General features: G+C 48.1%; 3 protein-coding genes across 3 annotated transcripts in view; all 3 read left to right on the top strand.

The window, feature by feature from the left end:
* The window catches only part of RASGRF1 (Ras protein specific guanine nucleotide releasing factor 1), a 60109-nt gene extending 52952 nt beyond the window's left edge, over positions 1-7157 (top strand). Inside the window, exons 23-27 of the mRNA XM_063142764.1 lie at positions 5-202; positions 1657-1736; positions 4179-4296; positions 4484-4552; positions 6805-7157. Coding sequence (XP_062998834.1) covers positions 5-202; positions 1657-1736; positions 4179-4296; positions 4484-4552; positions 6805-6897 — 558 coding nt within the window. The 3' untranslated portion in view covers positions 6898-7157. The remainder of the gene's footprint in view (positions 1-4; positions 203-1656; positions 1737-4178; positions 4297-4483; positions 4553-6804) is intronic.
* Positions 7158-11073: 3916 nt separating this feature from the next.
* On the top strand, positions 11074-19157 carry CTSH (cathepsin H). The gene is made up of 13 exons (XM_063142761.1): positions 11074-11189; positions 11860-11891; positions 12806-12917; positions 13025-13095; positions 14307-14411; positions 14545-14631; positions 15557-15612; positions 15780-15861; positions 15949-16017; positions 16752-16858; positions 17029-17151; positions 17936-18042; positions 18755-19157. Exons 1-12 carry the CDS (start codon positions 11120-11122, stop codon positions 18009-18011), a joined length of 990 nt encoding a protein of 329 aa, XP_062998831.1. The 5' UTR covers positions 11074-11119; the 3' UTR covers positions 18012-18042; positions 18755-19157.
* Positions 19158-21124: 1967 nt separating this feature from the next.
* Positions 21125-25919, top strand: part of BLM (BLM RecQ like helicase) — a 28194-nt gene continuing 23399 nt past the window's right edge. Inside the window, exons 1-5 of the mRNA XM_063142745.1 lie at positions 21125-21222; positions 22436-23157; positions 23923-24091; positions 24339-24436; positions 24881-24995. Coding sequence (XP_062998815.1) covers positions 21125-21222; positions 22436-23157; positions 23923-24091; positions 24339-24436; positions 24881-24995 — 1202 coding nt within the window. The remainder of the gene's footprint in view (positions 21223-22435; positions 23158-23922; positions 24092-24338; positions 24437-24880; positions 24996-25919) is intronic.

The raw sequence follows: 25919 nt of genomic DNA, 5'->3' as shown, positions 1-25919 counted from the left end.
ACAGATCAGCAATCTAATCGCCTCTGAAATCCTCCATAACGAGGACATCACTGCTAGGGTGAGCGCCATTGAGAAGTGGGTGGCTGTGGCAGACATCTGCCGGTGCCTGCACAACTACAACGCGGTGCTGGAAATCTCCTCGGCCTTCAACCGCAGCTCCATCTTCCGCCTGAAGAAAACATGGCTGAAGGTGTCCAAGCAGGTGGGTGCTCAAGGGGAAGTTCTGCAATGCCCAAGCATCGCTGGGCTTTCAGAGTTTTATGTTGCTAGGTTGGGGCTTGGGGGCCTTGGTGTTTCATGGTTCCCATGCTGTTGTTTTCCTGGATAGCTGGGCCACAACTAACTTTAGCTACTCACCTTACATGCTCAGGGTGCCTCAATGTGGAACTACAACAAAGGACAGCAAACTTCCATCCACAAACTTCCATTTATCTTGATTGTATGAATGAGGGGGAGCATTTGCACAGAGGAATCAATGGGTGTTACACATTCCCCTCACTTCTCCACCTGACGTAGCACGTTCCCAAAGCTGCTGTTCCTCCTGAAAGAGAAGATCAGAGTCCCGCTGTTACATAGCCTTGCTTGTAAAGTGCAGCTGGACCTTTTGAGCCTGGGGTTTTTCCTCCGCATGAGCAGTTTAGTCCAGGTGCCATCCTCAGTTTTGGCAGAGAATTCAGGTGACGTTGTTGCCAGCTTCCTGCATCCCAGTACTTACTGTCTTGTCACCCACCCTTTTCAGACAGGTTTAGGGTGGTTTTATTTTTAAAAAAATGGCATGCAATGACACTGCCAATGTGTTCAGTGTGGATTTCCTGAGGCTTTTCTGGAGACCGTAGAGTTGGAGGGGGCCTTGTAGGCCAGGGGTTGGCAGGAAGTAGATCTCTGAATTATTCTGGAGGGCTGAACTATTCAGGGCTCAGTCAAATTATACTCTTTGGATTACCAGGATGAAACTAGACCACTTTTAAAAGTAATGACAGTTTATTACTAGAAAATGGGCACAGATTAAAAATACAAAGAAAGCTCACACATTCGCCCCATGGAGTGAAGCCAAACTGGTTAGGCTTCACCTCAACCTTGTATAGCCTTTTCTGACATTCTTATGACTAAGGGTTCCCAACATTCCAGCACTTGGGGGCAGGAGGTGGAGAGGGCCCTCTTCATCTCCCTCTTCATCTCCCTAGCAGTCCCTCTTCATCTCCCTAGCAAGATAAAACTGCAAAGCAAGCAGAGGAAATTAGGCAGCTGTGTAACTTATGACATGAGGATTGCACCCTTATCAGCATCAGACAGCTAACAAATTTGGCTACATAGAATCATAGAATAGTAGGGTTGGAAGGGGCCTATAAGGCCATTGATGTAATACATGAATAATAAATTGAGTCCAACCCCCTGCTCAATGCAGGAATCCACTCATGGGGAACGTGCACAAGCAACCTGGAGAACTTTGGGTTCAATGAACAACCTTTAATATGCTGTTGAATTAAGCCCCAGTATATGCCAGCTCTGTGAGAGTTGCCAGCGCCATGGGCTGGAGAGAAGTATGGGCTTTCTTTGTATTTTTATTTGCCCCCTTGCCCTGAATTTCAGTCATTCATTCAGAAGGGATACGTAGACCTTTGCCCTTTGTAGCAGAATTACCTCTCTTCTTTACAGACAAAAGCACTGATTGACAAGCTACAACGGTTGGTGTCTTCAGAGGGCCGGTTTAAGAACCTGAGAGAAGCCCTGAAAAAGTAAGTTCCTGTCAGGCAGCCATGCCGCCGTGGCTGTCATTCACATTCTGACTGGGAAAGGTGAAGCCCTGCATGACATTTGAGGCATCTACAGAGTTCCAGAGCATGCTACATCTGTGGGAATCTAAAGCACCCAACCTCAGCCCATTCAGTTCCCCTGCTCCAAGCCCCTGAAAGGCAGGAGCCCAAAAGCAGCCCCCTGGAACACGTCCCAGCAGATGGGGCTGGACAAAAGGACCTCGCTGGCCATCTCCAGCTGGGCTGGGCCTGGACTAGCTGAGGAGGTGCTCTGGCTGGCAAGTGTACATTTTGTCCTTTTTAACCTCAGGACCTACACCAAATGGGTCTGAAACACTCCAGTGGGTAACCAGTGCTAATCCAAATAGAATCATAGAATCATAGAATAGCAGAGTTGGAAGGGGCCTACAAGGCCATCGAGTCCAACCCCCTGCTCAATAGACAAACATTTAATCCCAGCCGATAAGCATCACCACAGACATGACTGTAATTAAGAATTTATTTATTGTAAAAATTGCAGAATTAAACAAATTGGCATGGTGGTTGTATAAGTATACAAGCTCTCTCTCTGTGGTTACAAGAAAAGAGAATGAAATGTAAATACAAGTACAAGAATTGCAATTGCCAAAGCAGGTATTACAAATTTAGCTAATAAGATAACAGCTGGAGTTTCAAGCATTGTTATGACTCCTCCTTATCCGCTTTTGTTTACTCTTTGTGGTTTAAAGCTAAATTATACTAAACTAGATTTTTCGCTATACTCAAGCATTGTAGTTAACCCTCCCTATGCCTTCTCTTAGCTTACTATCTGAATCTAAAAGCTATACTGAAGTTCTTCTAGGCATGTGAAGAGTAAAAGCAGAAGTTAGAGAACTTCTAAGATTTGGAAATAATTTCGAGTTCCAGCTTCAGAAAATAAATCTAAGTCCTAAATCCCAACTTTCAGGGAGATATTCTAAGTCTCAAAGTCTAAAAATTGTAAAGAGATTCAGAATTACCTAACTGCGTCACTCCAAACGTCCGAGGTGAAGTTCTAAAAAAATAAAATAAAATAACAAAATTCTGTCTTACAGCTCTGCTACATGTGCTTTTACACATTTGTTCTGGCTCAAAGGTGGGGGTCAATGAATGATGAGACCACCATCTTCCAATCGCAATTGGCATGAAGAAGTGATTAGACCACCCATTCACTAACCATGGTTGCCATCTGGGTGTCTTACCTTGATTGGCGTATTAATATCTATCATATCTTCTTTGAACTCGTGTTCCTCTTTGGACATATTAGGTCATATCCCAGGTGTCCCGTTTGCTCAGTATTCTTCTTATCACGCTCAACTTCGAGTGAGGACATTTCTTATCAGCAGGTGCCACCACAAGATCTCAAAACAATTTCCCCTCCTAGTGGACATCATCTGAGCATGCTCAGCTCTCTGCCAGCACACTCACACATTCTTTCAGCATACTGTAGCCTTGACCGTGCTCTGAGAAACCACTTGTAAAGCGTCCACTGTGAGGTTTTTTTCTTTCTTCAAAGACAGTCCTGTAACTCTTAGCTAAAGTCTTAATTAATGGTGTAACATTGATTAACATAGAATCAAACTTCAAGGTCTTCATGTCCATGGCTCAGGGGTCTGGAATATACTTCTGGGACTATTTCAGATATGAGTCTGGGGTCTTTTTAGGGAGTCTTCTTGTAAATCTCCCCAAAACCCTCACTCAAGCCACTTCATTCCAGATCAGATCAACCATATTTCACTTGAAGTAGCCTTCTGCTTGCAGCATAATTTAACCCTTTTACCACCAGATTAACAGCAAGCAGCCCCAGCTAGAAGCTGGCCTGGCTGCATTCCATACAGCTGGGTGATAGCTTTTCTCCAGGCCAGGTCCTTTGGCACTTCCTTGTGAGCAGGCTAAGTGAGGCGTGAAACTGCTCTAGGGAAGGAGGCTGCCCCACTCAGAGGGCAGGCAAGAATGGCTCAGCAGCCACCCACTCCGAAAACCGTGGGGATCCAGAACTCCTTAAGGCAGCAGCCTGCAAGCTGTGGGGCTGTTTTGCACAGGCAAGGTCTCCTCACTTGACGATTTGCAACTGAAACATGCAAACCAACAGACCCCCAGAACTACCAGAGATGGTGTGTGGTGATATAAAAGCGCTTCCTGTGATGTTTGAGCAGGGCTGGCCCTATCATTAGGCAGAGTGAGGCGTTGGAATGACAGGGGTAGATGGGCCATGTGGGCGAGTGGGATGCCATCTTGACCTTGCCTCAGGCAGCGAAACGTTTTGCGCCGACCCTGTAATCGATCATTGCTTGTGTGAAGGCGGCCCAAGAGAACTCTTCCAGAATCAGCCTCCTCCTGCCCTTTCCCCATTGCACTGTCATATGAAATCCACTGGACGGCTTCTTCTTTTTTCCCTCCTCTCAGTTGTGATCCACCCTGTGTCCCCTACCTTGGGATGTATCTAACCGACCTGGCCTTCATAGAAGAGGGCACCCCCAATTACACCGAGGACGGCCTCGTGAACTTCTCCAAAATGAGGATGGTGAGCTGCTTCCCTGCCCAGTCCTGGTTTGGGGCAGGGATAAAGGGCAACCTTTACAAGGGCCCATCAGCCTGACGAGCCCAGCAAGCGTAAGGATGTGAAATGCCTCCGTGCCGCCTTTCGCTTCGTGGGCATTGGGTGTTTCCCCTGTTGAGATACGCACTGATTGGTTTTCTCTTCTGCACAGATTTCCCACATCATCCGCGAGATCAGGCAGTTTCAGCAAACAGCCTACAAAATAGAACATCAGGCAAAGGTAAGTTCCCTGCAGATTATTGGGGTCAGATTTTGCTGCACTCGTCACACTGAGGCGAGGGCACATGCCTGCTAACAGCTCATTCCAAAGGGCTGGGATAAAAAGAATGCCTGAAGCTGGGTAGAAACAGCCCTAGGGTGACCCTATGAAAAGGAGGACAGGGCTCCTGTATCTTTAACAGTTATATTGAATAGGAAATTTCAGCAGGTGTCGTTTGTCGTTGAACCTGATGAAATTCCCTCTTCATCACAACAGTTAAAGCTGCAGGTGCCCTGCCCTCTTTTAAATCCGGTCACTCTAGTATAGTTTCTGCAGCTTTAACTGTTGTGATGAAAAGGGAATTTCACCAGGTTCTTCATATATACAAATGACACCTGCTGAAATTCCCTTTTCTATGCAACTGTTAAAGATACAGGAGCCTTGTCCTCCTTTTCATAGGGTCACCCTAAACAACCTGATCCTGGAGAAGCTTAGCGGTCTCATGGTCACTTCCATTGGAGGGTATCTTGAGGGTCATGCAAGGTGCTCTAGAGCATGTATCTTTGAATGCTCCCTGGGAGGGGGTGCATGATGTGCTCTCTACTTCCAGCAGCAGCCGTATCTCTGCAGTTGACTTCTTTGGGAGGAGAAGTGCTGGAGACTTTACAGTGTTTTTGTAATGTTTGATTTATTTACAAATTTACAAGTACAGCATAGGTGGAAGCATGCCACATCCGCACCAGAGGCATTTCCAGGCAACTCTGTCCATTGGCTCCAATGGGAGGCTTCTTCTCAGTTTAATGGCCTTGCAGAGGGAGTGGTGGGTGGGGACATTGCACAGGGAAGGAAGGTTAATGCTTCCCCCCCTACAACTGTGATCCTCACCCCCGTGAGAAGGTTCCCCCTCAAAGCTTCATTGCCTTGCAGGAGGAGGGCATGTAATAATACCAAATTATTTAGGGAAGATGTTGTGAAGAGCTCCAAAAGGATCTCTCCAAACTGGGAGAAGCAAAATGGGCATCAAAATGTCAAATGAGGTTCCGTGTAAGCAAATGTAAAGTGATGGGTGTTGGGGCAAAAAATCCCAACTTCAAGTATAACCTGATGGGATCTGAACTACCAGTGACCAACCAAGCTGTGATTGCTTAGAAAAAAGGTGAATAAGGGAAGACAAGGTAGAGGTGTACAAAATGCCGCATGGTGTGGAGAATGTGGATAGGGAGACATTGTTCTCCCTCTCTCAAAATACTAGAACCCGGGGTCATGAAGCTGATTGGTGGGAGATTCAGGACAGATAAAAGAAAGTACCTCTTGACACAGTGCATAATCTTACTACTAGACGTAGTGATGGCCACTAATTTCAAGGCTTTAAAAGGGAGTTAAGACAAATTCCTGGAGAAGGTTATCAATGGCCTGACCTGATACCTCCAGTATCGGAATTGCTGGGAAACATAGAATGGTAGAGTTGGAAGGACATATAAGGAACCCACCTTAGAGCATCCCTGACAGATGGCTGTCCATCTGCCTCTTGAAGGCCTCTAGTGTGGGAGAGGGCGAGAGGGTGCTCTTGCACTCACATCGTGCCTGTGGGTTTCCTATTGACAGCTGGTTGGCTACTTGGTTAACAGACAGGGCCGGGCAAAGCTGGTAATAGGCCTGGGCCAGATGGGAAATGTAAGCCCCATTTCAAACTGCTCATTAAGCATTTTTTAATCAGTTCCAAATACATATGAACTAGAGCGATTTATAAAAAAAAGTAATGGCAAGCACTTTTATTCAAGATGTATCTAAGACATCACTTCTTCACATTCAGAAATGCTTTACATGCTTTTCTTTGGGCAAATTCATCACCAACAACAGAAAAATCAAGCAACTTTGCCCAGGGGGACTTGGAGTAAGCCCCCTCAAAATCATAGGCCCATGCCAACTGGCCCCACTGCCCCCCTCCCACCCCCCCAGCCCTGTGAACAGAATGCTGGACTAGATAGACCTTTGGTCTGATTCATCAAGACTCTTCTAATGTTCTTAAAGAGCTTTTTTCTAAAATAAATAAATAAATCAGCTCCCATAAAGAGATATAAAGACCATGAAAAGGAACATTGTCTTGTCACATCCCAGTGCGAGGATTCAGGCAATGCATTAACCATCATACTGCTAAAGCAATTTATGGTCCTCAGATAGCAGCTCCCTCCCTCCCCCCCACCAGCTGCTTTGCCCAGAGTTGAGGCCTTGCTTTGAACTACTTCACCCCACAGATTTTGTTTCTTTTCTAGGTCACGCAGTACCTCCTAGACCAGTCGTTTGTGATGGACGAGGAGGGTCTTTACGAGGCATCTCTCCAAATAGAGCCCAAGCTGCCCACCTGAGGCCAGAGCTGCTGCCTTTGGATCCTGCAATGTACACCATGTATCATATTGTACATAGCAGCTGTTTGTTTCATTTGAGAATCCTCGGTTGACTTCCTGCTATGTGCTTCTCCCAGAACACTGCCCCTGCTCTCTTTGTCCTTAGACCCTGGCTAGCCGTCCTTGCGTTGTCCTGGGGAGTCTGGCATTGACCACTTTGTTGATTGTGGTCCTGGTTTATGTTAAGCGATGTTCTCTTTGTGGTCGATTCTTTGCGCAGGGGTGGGGGGAGGGACGGAGGGGGTGGCCATAGGAAAAGCCACGTGGGCTCGTGCCGTATCCCACAGAGAGCCTTTCTTCACGCTCCTCTGGCCCGAGGAACTGTTGTTATCTTGGGCTTTGCAATTCGGGCATGATGTTTCATTTAGCCAGGGTAAACTGAGCACACACACACACACATACACACAGACACCCAAAACAAGTCATTTTAAACTGCTGCTCTTAATCGCTTTGTAACACCTTATTTAAAAAAAGAACACTGGTTCTTGGAGGGGACAGAAGCACCAGCCATTGTTGTACTAAACCAGCCTCCAGGAAGCCTCTGAGCATGGGAAGAGAGCTAGGGCCCCTTGCCAGGCTGTTCATTGCAGCCTCCTAAGGACGCCCGTGGTTGGCTATGGCTTGTCAATGGATATCTGTGCCCTCTGGATGCCCTCTGGAAGTCAAGGAAAAGCAGGGGAGACATCACGAAGGTGCCCCTTCCATGAAGTCAAGTGGGGCGGGAGACGTTTAGTGGCAGAGGGGAGGCGGGCGGGCAGCTATAACCTGCGGGGGGGTCGTGCCCTCGCGCGGGAGGGCTCCCTGGTGCTCTGTGCCTCTCATAGACATGGGTGCGTGTTGGCGGGGGAGCGGGGAAGGCACCTTTTAGATTTTCTGCCCTGGGCACCAAAATGCCCTGAGGGGGAGACGAACCATATCTGGGGTTATTTCTGCTGCATTTCCCTCCTGGGAGGATTCTGTCAATATGCTCTGTCTGTAGGCACAGTGACACTTCTTAGTAACAATAATGTAGAATTAGAGGGTGGGGGGGAAATGACCGTGTTTTTATTACATATACTGTAATCCTGTCTAACCACTTGCTAGCAGGAATATAGTAATGTAGTGCTTATTCTGTGAATATTATCATGTATTTTTTACATTGTACAGTAAACAAACCCAGGTGAATTTTTGAGTGGCAGGCATGCTCCACAGTAACTGAAACCAGAAATCTTTTGCTGTAAGCAATACCCACTGGTATGAGAATTCTATTTCAAGACCTGAAAAATTTCAACTTACAGCTTGTTTGGGAAAAGAAAATTTCCATTTTTGTAAAAATATATGTTTCCTGATTACCTCTTGCTAATAAATCTATTCTATCTCAGGGTGAACGATGACTTTGTAAATGTGTACAGACCTGAAAATATAATCTATGCTGCATGTGTGAGTGTTCAAGAGGGAGGCAGAGAGAATGCAGAATGTGGGCTGGCCTGTTTTGCTAGGAAGGATTGGGGATGTGGGGGGATCTGGAATGAGCGCTCCCCCCCCCCCCCCGTTGTTCAGGATCTTTAAGTGGGAGTCAAGAATTCTCAAGACAGAGTCTCCGCTCTTTAGAGAAGTGAGCAGCACTTGGAAGGTTATCCAAGTGAGAACAACTTCTTACCAAATCAAATGGTCTTATATACAAAACTTGAAACATTGCATGCGTCAGTAATACGTAAATCACTCTCAGTTAATTAACAGTTCAGCAGAACAGAACGATCTTCGATTATCATAACATTAATTGTGGTTACCTCAGCGACGCTTTATCATTAGTATTGACCAAGACAAATTCCAGGGAGTTCTTTATAATTTCAGCAAACATTCTCCTATTAGGAAGATTCTGTTCCAGCAGGCCTTTGGAGAATAATCTGGTCCTTCATCTATGTTAATGATTTACAATTTTGTCGTGTATTTTAAATGTTTATGTTTTAATTTGTATTTATTTATTTATTTATTTATTTAGAATGTTTATATACCGCTCCCCATTGAAAAATTTCGGAGCGGTGTACAAGGTAAAATGAAAATAAAAACAGAATAAAATAGTTAAAACAAAATTTAAAAAGAAGCAAAAAACAGAAATCCAAGGCTGCATGTTAAAGAAAGGCTTCTTGGAATAAAGATATTTTCAGGAGGCGCCGAAAGGAGTACAAGGTTGTAGCCTGCCTGACCTCCAGAGGCAGGGAATTCCACAGGAGAGGCGCCACCACGCTGAAGGCTCTTCCCCTGGTGGACTCCAGTCGGAGGATGGATCTAGGTGGAACCACCAGGAGCAGGCCCTCGGATGACCTCAGTGACCGGGCAGGTTGGTAAGGGAGAAGGCGCTCTCTCAGGTATCCTGGTCCCAAGTTGTTTAGGGCTTTTTACACAAGTACAAGAACCTTCAACCTGGCCCGGTAGCAAATAGGCAGCCAGTGCAGTTCCCTCAGCAGAGGAGTTACATGCTGGAAAGGGGCAGCTCTAGACAACAGCAGAGCTGCAGCGTTCTGCACTAGCTCCAGCTTCCGGAGCAGCTTCAAGGGCAGCCCCACATAGAGCGCGTTGCAGTAATCCAATCTTGAGGTTACCAATGCCTGTACCACCGTGGTCAAGCTATCCCTGTCCAGGAGAGGCCGTAGTTGGCGAACCAACCGAAGATGGTAAAAGGCACTCCGAGCCGTGGCAGCTACTTGAGCCTCCAACGACAGAAATGGGTCTAAGAGTACCCCCAAACTACGAACCTGTTCTTTCAGAGGCAGAGCAACCCCATCCAGAACAGGCAATTATTGCAATATCTGTTGGGAGGCAAATTCTGCCAAAAGTGGCCCTTCCAAGAAATTGCAGCTTGAGATTGATAAACAAATGGTCAAGGAACACCTAATTGCTTTGAATGAGTTCAAATCTCCAGGACCTGATGAACTGCATCCTAGAGTAATAAAGGAACTGGCAGAAGAACTCTCAGAACCGCTGTCTATTAACTTTGCAAAATCATGGAACATGGGTGAAGTGCCGGATGACTGGAAAATGGCTAATGTTGTCCCTATCTTCAAACAGGTCAAAAAGCAGGAACCTGGGAACTACAGACCAGTCAGTCTGAAATCAATCTGTGGGAAAATTTTGGAGATGATAAAGAAGTCAATCTCTAAGGACCTTGAAAACAATGCAGTGATTACTAGAAGCCAGCATGGATTTGTTAAGAACAAATCCTGTCAGACTAATATGATCACATATTTTGATTGGGTAACCTCCCTTGTGGACTGTGGAAATGCTGTAGACATAATATATCTTGACTTCAGCAAAGCTTTTGACAAAGTACCACGTGACATTCTGAGCAGCAGACTAGCTAAAAGTGGGCTAGATGGAACAACTAGACACTGTTGGCTACAGAATCGGACCCAAAGAGTGCTTATATCAATGGTACCTTGATATACAGGGGGGAGATAAGGAGAGGGGTATTGCAGGGCTCAGTCCTGGGCCCAGGGCTCCTCAACATTTTTATTAATGATTTGGACGAGGAGGTGCAAGGAACGCTTATCAAATTTGCAGATGACACAAAATTGGGTGGGATAGCTAATACCCTGGAAGACAGAAGCAAACTTCAAAGTGATCTTGACAGGCTGGAGCGTTAGGCTGAAAACAACAGAAATGAAATTTTCCTATACCTAGGAAAAAGAAACCAAATGCACAGTTACAAGGTGGGGGATACTTGGCTCAGCAATACTCCAAGTGAGAAGGGTCTTGGAATTGTTGTAGATCACTGGAGGGCGGCAGGTGTCTAGGCCCGCCACTGGAGCGCGCTCTGCCCGTGCCCGCCTGCACAGGCCGGCACCTTCTGGCCCTTCAGAGCAGCGGCTCCCAGGAGGCCCCGGGGGCTTGATGGCCCTGCGCGCCTTGCAAGGCCTCCATGAGGAGGAGGCGGCACGTCGTAAGCCCCGCGTTAGGGGCGAGCCGGCTTGAGCGGCGCCGGGGGTGCTTCTGAGCATGGGTAGAGTGCAGCTGCCGTGCTGGACGCCGGATATGGTTCGGGCCGCCTCCTCTGCCTCCTCCTCCCCGCCCCCGGGGCTCGAAGGGGCCGGGCTTTCCGGCTGGAGGCGAGGCTCCCAGGCCGCCCGCAACGCAGTCTTCCGGAGAGGCTGCAGCGCTCCCCCAGAGAGACGGCCTCCCGCAGGCAGGCAGGCGGGCCGGCAGGATGCGTCCCTGGGCGCTGCTGCTGCTGCTGGCGTGCTCGGCGCTGGGCGGCTGCCTCTGCAGCGGCCGAGGTACGGCGCGGGCGGCGGGTAGATTCTTCCGCGGTGGCTGCCCCTCGCCCCGGGATGCGCGAGCGCTTAAGCCGCCGCCCCGGGGCGAGGCTTGCGATGCGCCGGCGGGCGAGAAGGCGGCGGCGGCGGCGGCGGCCTCTAGAGCTGCCCAGGGTTCGCTTTCGCTTTCCCGGCGGCCGCCCAGCCGCTTTCCTCTGCCGGGGCAGGCGGGCGGGCAGGCGGGGCTCTGGCGCCGGTCTCCGGGCCGCGCCGGCGGAAGCTGGAGTTGGGCGAGGGGCGCCACCCTCCCCCGCCCTGGGATCCCTCTCCCACCCCACCCCACCCCACCCCACCCCTTATTCCTTGGGCGGCCGCGGCTCCGCGTCGCCCTCCGGCCAGCCAGGTTGCGCGGCCAGCCTGCCGCCGGAGCCGGACTGCTCTCCCGAGCTCGGGCTGCGTTTTGCCCCGTGCCGTGCCAGCAGCGCCCTTGCCGGAGAAAGCCCGCCCCGCTTTGCGGAAGGCCGCGCCGGCGCTCTCCCGTGGGCTGGTCGCGCACCGCGGGCTGCGCGGCCAGCAGCCAGCCGCCCCGATGGGTGCAGTGGGGCGCGGGCAAGCAGGGAGAAGGGAGCGCGGGGTCGCATCGTCCCTCGCTGGTCTTACGTGCGGTCTTTTCTTCTTTCCCCCCCGACAGAGGAATTGGCCTTCAAGTTATGGATGGCGCAGGTAAAGCAAGCCCTCTGGCTCGTCCATACCCCGGGCAGCAGCAGCAGCAGCAGCAGCAGCTCGTCCCAAGTGCCCCGGCGGCGGGTCTCCGAAAGTGTGGCGCCAGACTCCCCGCCTCTCTTCCCCACGGACCAGTCTCCCCTGGTTTTGTGCTCAAAGGGACTTTCCTAGCCCGGAGGGGGATGTGGTGCTTTCCAGCCTTGTGAGCTGGAAAGAACCACAGTCCTGCCAGCAGGGTGAGGGCAGGCAGGTGCTGAGTTCCTCTTTGATGAGACCCAGCAGGGGCATTTTGGGGGCTCTCCTGGACGGAGGAAGCACTGTGGACCTATTGGGATTAAACCAGAACAAATGCTAAATATTTCACAAGAACTGACATTTTATTCAGCCTGACCCACACTGATACCTCCTTTTGTTACACAATTAGAGAAAACAGCAAATGGCTTTACGCCCCCCCCCGAGATGGCACTGCCCCCCCTTTTTTTTTGAAGGGGGGAAGGTCTCCTTCCCCTCTGAGGAGGGTTGAGGGGGGTGGCCCTCCAATTCATGCCCATGCATGGCACTGCCATGACATCCTGGGCAGGATCTATACTACTGCTTTAAAATGGTTTATAACAGTAGGGACAACTGCTGGGGCCCAGGACACAGAGCTCCACAGACAGTCTTCAAACCGTTTATTCTGCTTGGTGTAGATCTGTCCTTGGTCCCCCCCCTCTACCCCCCAATTTCCAGGACCAAATTGCATGACTGAAACAGGTAGTTCAGATGGGGGGGAGCGGGGGGGGATCCAGAAGCATTTGTGGTTGGTATACAGAATTTGCGTTGCCAAGGGGGAGGGGGCGTCTCATTCTAAATAAACCCACAGTGGACTTTTACTTCTCTATTCTTCAGCTGCAGCTTTTTCCTCTTTTTCACAGTACAAAAAACAATACAGCCCGGAGGAGGAAGAGTACCATCAGCGGTTTCAGATCTTCATTAACAATAAGCAGCAAATTGATAAACACAATGCTGGCAATCACACCTTCCAAAGTAGGCGCTCTGCTTTTGAGAAATTTCCCATTAAAAAAATTAAAAGAGAAAGAATTGGAACATTATTGGATCATGCCCTGTCTTGACTCTTCTCTCCTTTCTTTTAGTGGGGCTGAACCAGTTTTCAGACATGACATTCACAGAATTCAGGAAAAAGTACCTCTGGCATGAACCCCAGGTAAAGGCATATGTGTGTGTGTCAGTGTAGGAGCCCTTGAGGACTTGCAGCGCAATCCTGGGCATGTTCACTCAGAAGTAAGATCCACTGTGTTCAATGGGGCTTTCTCCTAGATAAGCGTACCAAGGATAGCAGCCTCAGTGGGCAGGATGCAGCCCCAATCTGAACATGATCCAGGAACGGCACTCTTCTCTACAAGAAAAGAATTAAACTGCTCAGTCTTTTCTAAGGAGAATATGGCAGGGTAGATGGTTTTAAAATTAAGTGGTATGTTATGTTCGGATGAACTGCTTTGGCCAAAAAGCAGAATAAAAATACAAGAACATTAGAATACAAAGTAAAAGCAACGTAATTAAAAGTTGAAAGGAAACAGCAAACGAGAGAACGTGGTTAACTCAATCATCATCTGGATGGAGCTGATCTGCCCTGCTCCCGCCATATAAGGCCAATTTCATGGGCTATTATAAGGTCAATTTGCCTTTTTTGATGCTAATACTGAAAGCAGATGCATTCTATGATAGGAATCCATGTCGTTCTTAATTTATCAATAATGAATTGCTAAAGTATGAATTCAGACCCTTAGGACAGGCACACACAGAAGATGTTTTGGGCACCCATAGTTGAGCTACAGCTCTCCTTCATAATAATGCACATCATGTGCTCTCTCTCACTCTCTCCCTGGCATTTTTAAGTGCTCAGAAAGTTTCACATGTATTACCTCAAGGCCGAGTTCTGTGTCACACTGGGTGGGCAATAACATACCCATGTAGCATCCCAGGTTCCCTCACCTATGCATGCAGCATTGGCATGCCAAGGATCCATGTGCAAGGTGGGTGCTGCATGCATGGTGGCTGAGTGCCCAGTTTAAATGTGGAGTGCTGCATAGAAAAACCCAGCATCATGTCTGAATTGGGCCTTGGTCGCCCTGGCCACGACCCTGAGATAAGGCAGCTTTCGTAAAGTCAAGTTGCAGATGTGAGGCTGAACCCCAGAGATCTTGACCTTGCAGAAGTCAGCTTTGAATAGAGGCTCAACCAGGTTCCTTGCTCCTGTTGCACCTCATCGTGTCATCTTGCAAGCCAACCCGATTTGGCCAAACTGACTCTTGGGGCACTTGGGGGGCCTCTGTGTGGAGGGGGTGAGGCAGAGAGGCATCTGCCTCCCTCAGGCTCAGCTGCTGGCTTAGAGAAGGGCTCTGCTCTTCCTTTCAGAACTGCTCAGCCACCAGGGGCAACTTTATCAGCAATGCTGGGCCCTATCCGAGTGCCATTGACTGGAGGAAGAAAGGGAATTACGTGACACCAGTGAAAAACCAGGTAAAGAACCGGTCCCTGTATATTCCCAATCACTGGCTTTCTTGGGCATCTTGCAGATAGAGGCTGTGTTAGGACAAGCCGCCTATCGATGTCAAATGAGAGTGGCTTCTCTTTCCCCCCACCCCACCCCCAGGGTCCCTGTGGCAGCTGCTGGACTTTCTCCACCACTGGCTGTTTGGAGTCTGCCATTGCCATAGGAACAGGAAAGCTACTGAACCTGGTAAGGCTTCCCTTTTGAACTCCATCCTTTCTGAATCCTTTTATTATATTCACTCAAGGCAATTTACAATAAAACTGTAAAAATAATAAAATACAACAACGAAAATCCAGTTTAAACTAATAAAATACAAACACTGCAATAAAATGCGCGAACCTTCTAAAATCAAAGAGCATATTTAATCGCTAAAAGCTTGATAAAGCGGTATTGTTTTCACCAGCCATCTAAAGGCTAATAACAAGGAAACCAGTCTGGCCTCCCTGGTCAGGGACTTCCCAGCAAGGCTGCTGCTGCTATACAGAAGGCCCTGTCTCAAGTCCCCACTAGGACCTTGGGTGATGAGTGAGGGCTCTGGGCAGGTTCATTCAGGAGGAGGTCTTTCAGAAGCCCTGAAACCTTGGAATGTCTGGGCCACATCTGGGGTAAGAAGCAGCCAGGGCTGTTTGCTGAGGCCTGTCAGCCTGTGCAACTGCCTGCTCCAGGAACACCTGGTCAAAGAGTGGGGGAAGCAGAGGTTCTTGATGCTGCTGGTTTAGGCCTTGCTCTTGTCAAAGGCAGGCTACGGAAGAGAACAGACATGCAGGTTTCGGAAGGGGCAGGCTTCTCCCTATATTGGGGGTGAACCAGTCTCATCGTAACCAGATGCATTCTTAGGCTTACGGCTGCCATTTCTGCCACTTCACTTCCTCTTGAGGGATTCAGTGCCTGAGGAATCCCAGTCCCTGCTGAGGCCAGTTATAGGATACCATACGTGTAATTTCTCAAATGCTGAATATGTGGGAGGCAAAGGGCTGTGGAAGAATGTCAGTCTCCAAGGATGCTCAGCCCGCATCCTTAGAGACTGACTAAGGAAGTCAGAGGAAGTCAAGCTGGGAGGGGACTTCCCTGTGCATGCATGGAACCAAACGTCTCCCTCTGCCTCATCCAGGCTGAGCAGCAACTGGTCGACTGTGCCCAGGACTTCAACAACCATGGGTGTAGTGGGTAAGTGGTACCTTGTGGTTCCCTCAGATCATTTCCCCAGCAATTTGCGAAGCTTCCCAGCTCGGCGCCCTTTCTGCATTTCCTTTGCTCTTCTGCTTTTCTCATCGCAAGAGAAACTGACTCTGAGCAGGTGATGTTTGCTGTTTGTTGCTGTTTTCCCTTGCCAGGGGCCTCCCCAGCCAGGCTTTTGAATACATCCTGTATAACAGAGGGCTCATGGGTGAGGACACGTATCCTTATCGTGCAAAGGTATTGTTGCCGTGATTACATGACCTGTGGCAGACTGCCCTTTCTATTCCGCTGGCTCTAACAGGCACTTCCTTGTCTTATGACCAGAACGGCACCTGCCAATTCAATCCCCAGAAGGCCATCGCATTTGTCAAGCAAGTTGTCAACATTACACTGGTGAGCAGCTCCTGTTCTCTGCCCCTTGGTTGGGGCTCTCTTTCCTGTTTGTACTGAGCAGGTGTCAGGAATCCCTTGCTTTGCTCCAGAGCTACAAGAGCTGCTTTCCTGGACTCAGTTTCTGAGATATTTGGCCTCTCCTGCCACCTTTCCCCCCTTCCCCCGCCCCATCCCTTGCTCTCTTCATGGTGCTAGCTGATCTGTTGTGCTTTTAGCAAAATTCTGCTTCCCTCAAGAGGGCTCTCAGAGCCCAATCTTTCTCCTGTTCCCCGGCCACATATGAAAAATGGAGGTGCATGATCTTGTTTTCACAAGAAGTGACTAAAAGACTCACTGACTCTCCATTGGAAGGTTGACCTGAGGACTTAAATCTCTCAGATGAGACTCTGCAGTGTCCTGCATCTCAGATATGTGGGGGGCTAATTACAGGTAGTTATTTTGCATATGTTCAGAGTGGTGATGTCTTCTCTTGGGCCTTAGCTAGACCTAAGGATTATCCCAGGCAAATGGAGGGGTCGTCCCTGCCTGCTCCTGGGATCCCCTGTGTGTCGTTTGGATGCACAGGGATGATCCCGGGACAATCACAGGATATAGGCCTGGTCTAGCCATGGCCTTTGCCTTAACAAACAGGGTCCAAGCCTAACCAGTCTCTGCATCCTGGGGAGTCCCATCGCCAAGTCTTGCGAAGACACACCAATCCTTGCATCCTAACATTTGGGATTTTCTTCTTCCAGAATGATGAGATGGGCATGGTGGAAGCTGTGGGCAGGTACAATCCAGTGAGCTTTGCCTTTGACGTGACAGAAGACTTCATGCACTACAAACAGGGGGTTTACTCCAGGTGGTTATCTTGAGATGTGGCAGATCCTAAGCATGTGTGTGTTTGTGTATGTGTGTGTGCACACGTGCACACATACATGTGCACATTAGGGCTGCATTATGGATTAAGCCAAGAGTTACTGTTTATATCCTGTTCACTGTACAAAATGATTTGCCTTTTTCTTTCCAAAGCACACAATGTGATAAAACTCCAGACAAAGTCAATCATGCTGTCCTGGCTGTGGGCTTTGGAGAAAACAGCCTTCCCTACTGGATTGTTAAAAATTCCTGGGGTCCCTATTGGGGCATGGATGGGTGAGTGTTTCTTTTTCATCTCTGCTTCAGCTTATTTGGGATTCTGAGTTTGTGCTGTGGTGCCACCTCGTGGTTGTTTCAAGGCTGCGGGTCCATAAGAGCTTCTGCTGGATCAGACTTCCCTAGTCCAGCATTCCATTCCCAGTTGCCCACCAGATGCATCCAGGAAGCCCATAAGCAGGATCTATGAGCAAAACGGTGTCCTTCCACTAGCGTTCTCCAGCATCTGATTATAGTAGCCACAGATAGCCTTCTCATCCATGAATTTGTCTAATCCTCCATCGCTACCTCTTCGTTCGACTATGCGCTGTGTGAAGAAGTCCTTGTCTGTTCTGAATCGGACAAGGCAGAGCATAATTTCCGCCTTCAGGAAAGCTGCCAAAGTCCTCCCTGGCAACTTGCTTTAGAATCAATCAGCCAGAAATATTCAAGATTTAGTAGTGGTCAGCACCCCCACCCCGGCTTCCAAAGCTAGACCAAAAACTCTTGAGAGTTACCTGGACTATCATCTTGCCTAAATATTTGGATGAGGCCAGGGCTTCTGTAAGCACACACATTTGGGAGGTGGCCTTCGGAACAAGAGCGGGTTTGGGGCTAGTAGGAGCCCTCGCCTTAAATCTGCTTCGTATTGTGGGCAGGGTGGATCAGGTCCATTTTCTTTGTGGATAACAAGCAGTATGAATGCCTCACACTGCCCAGAACCCACCATGTTCAAGGGCATCTTATGTATGTCACCTACCAATGGGAAACTCCCATCCATTAAAACCTTCGCTTTCCCTTTTAGGTACTTCTATATTGAACGTGGAAAGAACATGTGTGGCCTGGCTGCCTGCGCATCCTATCCAGTCCCTCTTGTCTGAAGTGGGATTGGACTTTGGCACAGGGGAGCAGGTAGTGCTGTGTGCGCGTGCGGAAGCAGAAGTCCTGAGCATCGGCCTTTGATCTTGGGAGGGCTCTTCTGCAGCCATGGCAAACCCTGGGGAGTTGCTGTGCATTCCGTACCTCGTTTCTTTTGAACAGTATTGCTCAACATTCCTAAAATCACGATCCGTTCCTTAAACATATTAATCTTCTGGTACATGCTCACACCCTGCTATGCCTCTGTGCAACACACACACCCCGGTGCCACTTCTTCCTTCTGCAGAACCAACAAAGAGCCTTGTAACTCCCGAAAGGCTGGCACACTTGACCTGGCATAAGCTTGTGTGGTCTGCAGTCCACTTCATCAAGTGCATGAAGTACTATCCTCCACATGGTGGGGTTTGTAAGCATAGGGAAATGAAATGCAAAAAGCACAGATAGCGAGACTTCAACGGAAGCTGCGGCATGTGCCAAATGAGCGCAGCGGCCCTTCACACAGCAGTAGCAGCTGAGGGGGCCACGCCCTCCTGCTGCTGCTGCTTTCCACGTCCAGCCTGTCCTACTGCCGACCTGCCTCCCTCACGCCCCCCCCCTTCCAGTGGCCCCAGGATGCCCCAACCCGCACTTCAGCGGCTGCGTACTTCGGGGGCGCAGTTGGCAAACGGCCGAGCAGCCAGAGCGGCTTGCATTTTTGCACCCCCGCCTGGAGGAATGCTGCTCCAGCCTTGGCTTTCTCTTGCAGGTGCTGCCAGACCCGCCGTGAGCAAGACCCGCTCCTGCAGCATTTCGCGTTGCTTTGGAGCAGGAGGCCTGGCGTGAGGCGGCCGGGTGGCTTGCGTGCTTGCTGGCTCTGAAGCCGCCTCCGCAAGGGCGCTGTTTGGAGGCTTTGGATGGCAGAGCGCTGCAGGGCTTGAGTCCGAGGCTCCCAGGAGCGGCGCCGGGAGGGCCCAGGAGCCGCCTCAGCCCCACCGCGAGGACCCTTCGCGCAGCCCGGGGGGCCTTCGGGGGCCTCTGTCCAGAGCTGCATCAGCGGCTGCATCCTGCTGGGGGTTTTTAGAGGCTTATTTGTATTTGCAAACCTGATTATTTTTGTACTGAGGTTCTCTCTTCAAACTGGGCATTAATAAAAGGCTTTATAGACCGAGGCACCTTGTGGGCTCGTGCAAAACGGACACAGCGGGGGGGGGAAGGAGGGAGGGGCTTGCGCGCCGTCGAGCGCCTCATCTGCATGGATTAGCATGCGCGAAAGGCGTGGGGACCTGCCCCACTCTCTTCCCACCCCGCCACGCCCTCCGAATGGCTCCGGCCGCCCTTTGCTCCCTCCCTCGCCACCCCCCCCGGGCCGGAGTGGTCTGGCCCGCCGCCCGCCTGAGGGCGCCGGAAGCGCTCTGAAGGAAGCCGCCTCCTTCCTGTCCGAGGGGGCGGGGCCTCTCCGTAGCCAATGGGATGCTCGGGAGGCTGAGGAGGCGCCAAATCTGAGGCGGTGTGTTGGGCGGCGGCCGAGCCGGCGCCCCGAAAAGAAGGTGAGGGGCGAGGGGGGCAGGCTGGCCGGCCAGGTGGGGGGCGCGGCGAGGGGCCTCCTCGGGGCCGCACTGAGACCCGGCCGGCCGGGTGATGGATGGAGGCGCGCCTTGCCGAGGGCGCTTCTTGGCGGAGGGCTGCGACCCTCGCGCGGCCTTTCCCGCGGGCCGCGCGTCGAAGGCGACGTCGTCTGGACCCCTCCCGGAGAGCTCCCGTGAAGGAGGCAGAGCGAGGGGGGCGCGCAGAGGCCCCCTCGGGACGGGAGACCCCCGCGGCGCCCCCCGGGCAGGGGGCACCGCGCCTCCCGCCCTCCACGCGCACCTCCGGAGCGGGCGGCCTCGCCCAAGCCGCCTCTGGCGGAGCCTCCCCCCCCCCCCGCGCCCCCGGAGCTCCTAACCAGAGAAGCCGAGGACTGAGCGGGAGGCCTCCTCCGTGCCCGCCCTGTGCACCGCGGCTCCTCAGGCAGGCCCTGCTTGTATCGCGCGTCTCCGGCTGGATGGGATCCTCAGCACCGTCCACTGGCCAGGAAGGATTTCTTCTCCTGTTCGGTCGTGGGAGGAGTGGGAAATGGAAACATAAGCAGTACTTCTTTTAATGCTCGTTACAGATATAAAGTTGCCTTCCCCAACCTGGTGCTCTCTTCCCGCCTCCCCGCCCCGTATTTTGGACTTAAGTTCCCATTAGCCTCAGGCAGTACTTCCAATGCACAGGAATGCTGGGCACTTTGATCCAAAACATCCGGAGGATGTCAGGTTGTGTGTGTGGGGGGGGGTTGCTTTAGGAACATAAAGCAGCCTTTATGTTCCTAAAATTATGTTATGTAAAACTTAGTTTGCTCCTAAGATTACGCTTATTTTTTAAAAAATTACAAGTAAAATTTGTAATTGTCTGAATAGATAAGAACTACCGGTGCAACATCAGAAACACAAGACTACTGAACAAAACCTAAACTTCCAAGAATGCATAAATACTCTCAAGAATACACAATGGTAGCTAGTTACATGTTGGGAAACTGAACGTAAATGTCTATCAGTAAAATATACTTTAGATCAATAATTTTAATGAATGAAAGAAATAATTATGCTGGGAATCTTATAGAGAGGATTAAAAAGCATTTCCCCCCCCCATGGCTTCATTATTTCAAGACATTTTACATCCCTAGTCTTTCTATAAAAGTGTTCTTCTAACATCGTTTTTAGAATTTATTTTGTGGGGAGTAAAACCCAGGTAACAATATATAAATACTTTGTCTTAAATTCTAAAAGACATATTTTATATTTTATAATCCAAAGCTGTTCAGTTTTTTCAAGTTTTCAGAAAAAACAAAAATGGTCCTGGGGGGGGTGGGGGAATTGAAAAATGCCTGTTTTTTCACCCCGGGTCTTCACATCTGTACTCTGTATACCACTCTAGTTGAAGAGGCAAAGGTGTTTGTGCTGTAGAGGTAACAAAGTAGTGGTCTGTGTGAATAGTTTTCCCAACATGTAACTGGCTAATTTTTAAAAAGTACCCATATGTTTTTCAGGGCTGTAATTATTTCTTGGGTTTCATTTGTTTTCTGTCCTCTTCCATTTCCCCCCTTGAAAATAGAATGGCAGCTGTTCCCCAAAACAACCTTCAGAAGCAGCTTGACCTTCATTCAGTTAAAGGCACCCTAAATAAACTGACACTTCCCAAACCAAAAGCTGTGTAAGTATTGATTGTTTATGGCTCAGCATCTGAGGTCTTAATGCTATAGGGTGGGATATAAATGTTTTAAATAAATAAATCTCAGGCTGTGCATAGGCAAATCAAGGTAATCAATATTCACTTGATATCGAGCACCTTCTATACATTAATTATAGACCACTTGGAATAGGATTTATTTTCCTCCTGCTTTCTTAGCAGGTCCCATAGCATTGTAAAAATTGGTCCATAGGGATGTGGAGATCTTAGAAACAGAAAAGTTTTATTAAATATGCAATTTATAGCATCCCTTTCCTATTGTTTCCATGGTCATATCTGCAGTATGGCTCATGGTGTGTTTGGATTACCTGTGGGGAATCTAATAATAATAATAATAATATATTTATTACCCGCCACTCCCTCTGGATCGAGGTGGGGAACAACACTAAATAAAATACAGTACATAAAATTAGTTAAAAGAGCATATAAAACCAATACAATATTAAAATAACTATTACAGCATCTTAAAATTCTTAGGTTTAAAATTCATCTGGGTAGACCTGCCGGAAGAGACTAGTCTTTATAGCTTAATGCACTCAGGGAGTGCATTAAGCTGTGGAATCTCCTCCGGCAGGCCATTCCACGATCTGGGGCAGCAGAAGAAAAGGTCCTGTAGGTAACAGCTGCCAGCCTAGTTGTGGCTGACTGGAGTAAACCCTTTCCAGAGGACCTGAGTGGGCGGAGAAGATGGTATGGGAGAAGGTGATCCCGCAGGTAATCTGAACCTAAACCATATAGGGCTTTCAAGGTAATAACCAATACTTTTTACGTCGCCTGGAATCTAATTGGCAGCCAGTGAAGTGATTTTAAAGTTGGTATAATATGATCACCCCTAGGTATACTGGTGACCAACCTGGCTGCCATATTTTGAACTAGTTGACGTTTCCAGACTAGGCACAAAGGTAGCCCTATGTAGAATGCATTGCAGAAGTCAAGCCTCAAATCTATGTAATTTTAAGATCTAAGCAAGGTAAGTGACATGGAAGTGGATGTAAAATATGTTATTTGGAATATTTGTATGAAGTATTCAAATACGTATTTGAAGCGGAAGGAAGTGTACTGGAATGAGGAGAGCTGATGAGGTGAGGAATGCAAGCTAACCTGACTTGGCTTTGTGTTTTACTTCATTGTAAAGTGAATGACTAAAAATCTAAACCAGTTTTTTTGTTTTTTGTAGGGGATTTACTTTCAAAAAGAAAGCCTCTCTTGATAACTGCACACCAGTGGAATATTTAGGTGGGACAAAAGATGTGGCCTTAAAGGAAAAGGATATTAACTTATCCTTGACAAAACCGTATGTGTCTTTCCCTAGCATTAAGGATAAGCAGACCAAAATCAATTCTCTCCATGAAAGAACATTGAAAGGACACAAAGGAAAACAGAACCATCCGAATGAGCTGTGTTTGAATTCTTTGGATTGTTTCCTGTCTCCTGTGAAAGAAAGAGATGTGGGCAGTGAACAAAGTGACCCCCAGTTCCCAAAAGCAGACCGTAACTGTTCATACAATTCAGTTATCGACATTGATGATGTCTGGAATGACATGGATGACTTTGAAATAGCCGGGCAGCAAAAGAAATGCTCAAAATCATATGTTTCGTTTTCAGACACTCAGTCTGTAAAAACTAGCAAGGCTTCAGAAAGGCTAAATGTCTTCACCAGTAAGTCATCAAAGAAGGAAACCACAGGAAAAGTTAACCAAGAATGTAATGAAGTCTGTATTCAAAAGAATAGCAAAATACAGATGCCACTTAAGGAACAAGGTATCACAGAGAGCCAATCCGTCATCTGGCTTGATCCTCCAACATCCAGCCCCTGTGAAAACTTTGCAGATGAAGATCATCAAGAGGCAACTTCTGTAGCTAGTACCTTGAGGGACAAAAAGGAAGAGTCTTTGAAGGGTAAATGGCTCTCTTTCTAGCCTAACACCCTTATGTAGCAGGGATGAATTCTAGAATAGTTTTGTTGTGTTTGCTGCAATAAATTGCCTTGGGCACTTTAGGTTTTTTGTGGCCTACTTCAATAAAGTCAGTAGTGAAGGTAATGGAAAGATATTATTCTTATCAAACATGTTTTTTTCCATGACATCCTTCCTCCAAGGAATTTAGGACAGTGTCCTCACAAGAACCATGTGAGTTGCATTAGGCTGAGGGAGAGTGTCTAGTCTGAGGTCACCCAGTAAATTTTCTGGCTGAATGGGGGGTTTGAACCTGGGTCTTCATCATCCAAGACCAAAACTATCCACTGTAACATGTGGTTAAAGAATGAACACATTTTGAAAACAGACATGCCTCGATAAGGTTCAATCACAAGATTCGTCAAGGCCATGGATGGGTCCTGGCACACACAACCCTTTGCTTCTGCTGAATTTACGTAACTCCACATGTGGGACATATATTGCTCAATGGCTTAATATATATTGGTAGGTTTGAGCCAAGATGTCCAAACACAGTTCCAGTTGCTATTATAGAGCTTTGCTTATTCAGAGTGCAGGAGTAGGAGTGGTAAATGAAAAAGTTCTGGGAAAACTGAAGTATTATTACTGTTACTGTAGGAAACTACTGACTCTGCTTGCTAAACAGAAAAGGCTGAGAATTCTTGTATCTTTTTCAGTGTGTCTTTTAATATAACATTAATCCTAATACTTTTTTTGTTGCTTGTTAAAGTACAGAAAGATGCTGGCTTTATGCTAAATGGAAATGAGAAACAGCATGATGATGGGTGGAAAGATCCCCTGATGGGCAATGAGTTTGAGGATGAGGAAGAGTATGTGGACTTCATACCGCCTTCCCCGGAGGAAGAGATGCCTTCTTTATCCCCTTTTAAAACCATTAGGTATGATGCAGTTTACTTATATTTTAAAGGTTTATGCAAATGTTGAAAAGATTTCCCCAGGAACAGGTTTTCCCTTGCAGACATAGTTCAGTTAGGCTGGTGATTCATGTATCTGGTGTTCTATTTCATCAATGGGGACAAATAAGCTTAATAAGAAATTCATTTTCTAACTGATATACAGAACTTTACCATAAATATCTGAAGTTCTTAAATACAAATTTAAATACAAATTTAGCCATATTTTCAGAGAATCTGCAGCTGAGAAACCACTATCTCCTGAAGCTTTGAAAAACAGCCTTACAGACTCTGGAGGAACCACAAACGGAAGCAGCGAAGGGCAGGAAGGTAAAAACAACAAAAACACCTTATGAAATGGCTTCACCTATTTTCTTTGGGCAGACACATACCTCTGTGGGCTCTTCAGACACAGACTTGTTTGGATTTTTTGCAGTTGGCTCAATCACAGGACTGGGTAACAAGTGCTTTGCTGGATGACACAGCATGTTGCTTGAGATAAAAAAAAAAAAAAAGCTCCCAGGACTCTGCGCGTGCTTAGATGCTTTTCCCCTATGAAACTGTACCTATCTTTCCCCCTCCCCAATTACAAACAGTTTCACAAGCAAATGACAAAGCACATTTAAATCCTACTCAAGTCTACTAGCAAATGGGCACATTAAGAGTTGGGTGATTTTTAGACCTCCGTTGAGCTTGAAGCAAGTTACTGGTAGACTGTGATGAAAGTGGCATTATAACTATGATGTTAAATTTCAGAGAAGTTCTTCACTTTAGGCTGGTCCCTCTACAGTGTGATGGAGAACATCTGTAAACTAGTGGATTCCATCCCAGAAAGGGAGCTAAAGTCTTTGTCATGTGAGAAGGAGCTAATTCAGCATAGAGACTGCAGGTCTGTTATGGATTTCCCTTACTTCATGTATGTGTGTATGTATGTATGTATATGTCACCTTTCAGGGCAAAGCCCTCCCAAGTTAGCTTACAAAAATGAGTTAAAACACAATGTTCATGTGCTCTGTTTCTCTTGCCTATATGATGTAAACACATTGGGGATGTTTTAAGCCTTTCCAAACTGCGAGAACATCTTAAAGTTTTAAAATGTAAAATACATCAGCCTGAAAAGTCTATGAAGCTTTCAGAATGCAGTCTGAAAAGCAGAAAGAGCTTCTTCACAGAGCAAATTTGCATCTTCACAGAGCAATTTCTAGAAATGTGGACTTTCTCCTTCGGTGAGTTGGTTACTCTTCACACTTGCTTCATCCAGAGGCAGGGCTATGCAGATGACTTTGTGCTGGGTCTCATTCAGCGGGAAGAGCCCCCACCCCGTTGCCAGTTCAGCCTGTTTCAAGGCAACAGAACCGTTTTTATTGTGCTAAACAGATCCAACGAGATCTCTGTTATGAACAGCTTTCTGTTCTTGAGCCAGATCACAGATGGTTACCCACTTCACCCTGACTAAACTGGCATTAATCAGCAGCATTTTAAAACTTGAGTGGGACTACAGAAAGGCACCCTGGTTATCCAGGATGGAGGATGAGCTGGGAGATGAAATAGCTCATAGATGTTGAGATTGCCTTTCTTTACCGCACTCTACCCATTACTACTTCTGTCATGGCCTCTGCCTTCTCACCACTCCCCTCAGATACACATAAGAAGAGCCATGCTGGGTCAGGGCAAGGTCCATCTAGCTCAGCATTGCGTTTACACAGTGGCCAGCCAGCTGCCTCTGGTAAGCCTACAAGTGGGACACAAGTGTGATAGCACCCTTGTGTTCCCCAGCAAATGCATACAGAGGCATACTGCCTATGATACTGCA

Source organism: Elgaria multicarinata, chromosome 16 (assembly GCF_023053635.1).
Source record: "Elgaria multicarinata webbii isolate HBS135686 ecotype San Diego chromosome 16, rElgMul1.1.pri, whole genome shotgun sequence".
Classification (NCBI taxonomy): domain Eukaryota; kingdom Metazoa; phylum Chordata; class Lepidosauria; order Squamata; family Anguidae; genus Elgaria; species Elgaria multicarinata.
This window is presented reverse-complemented; position numbering and strand designations above follow the sequence as displayed.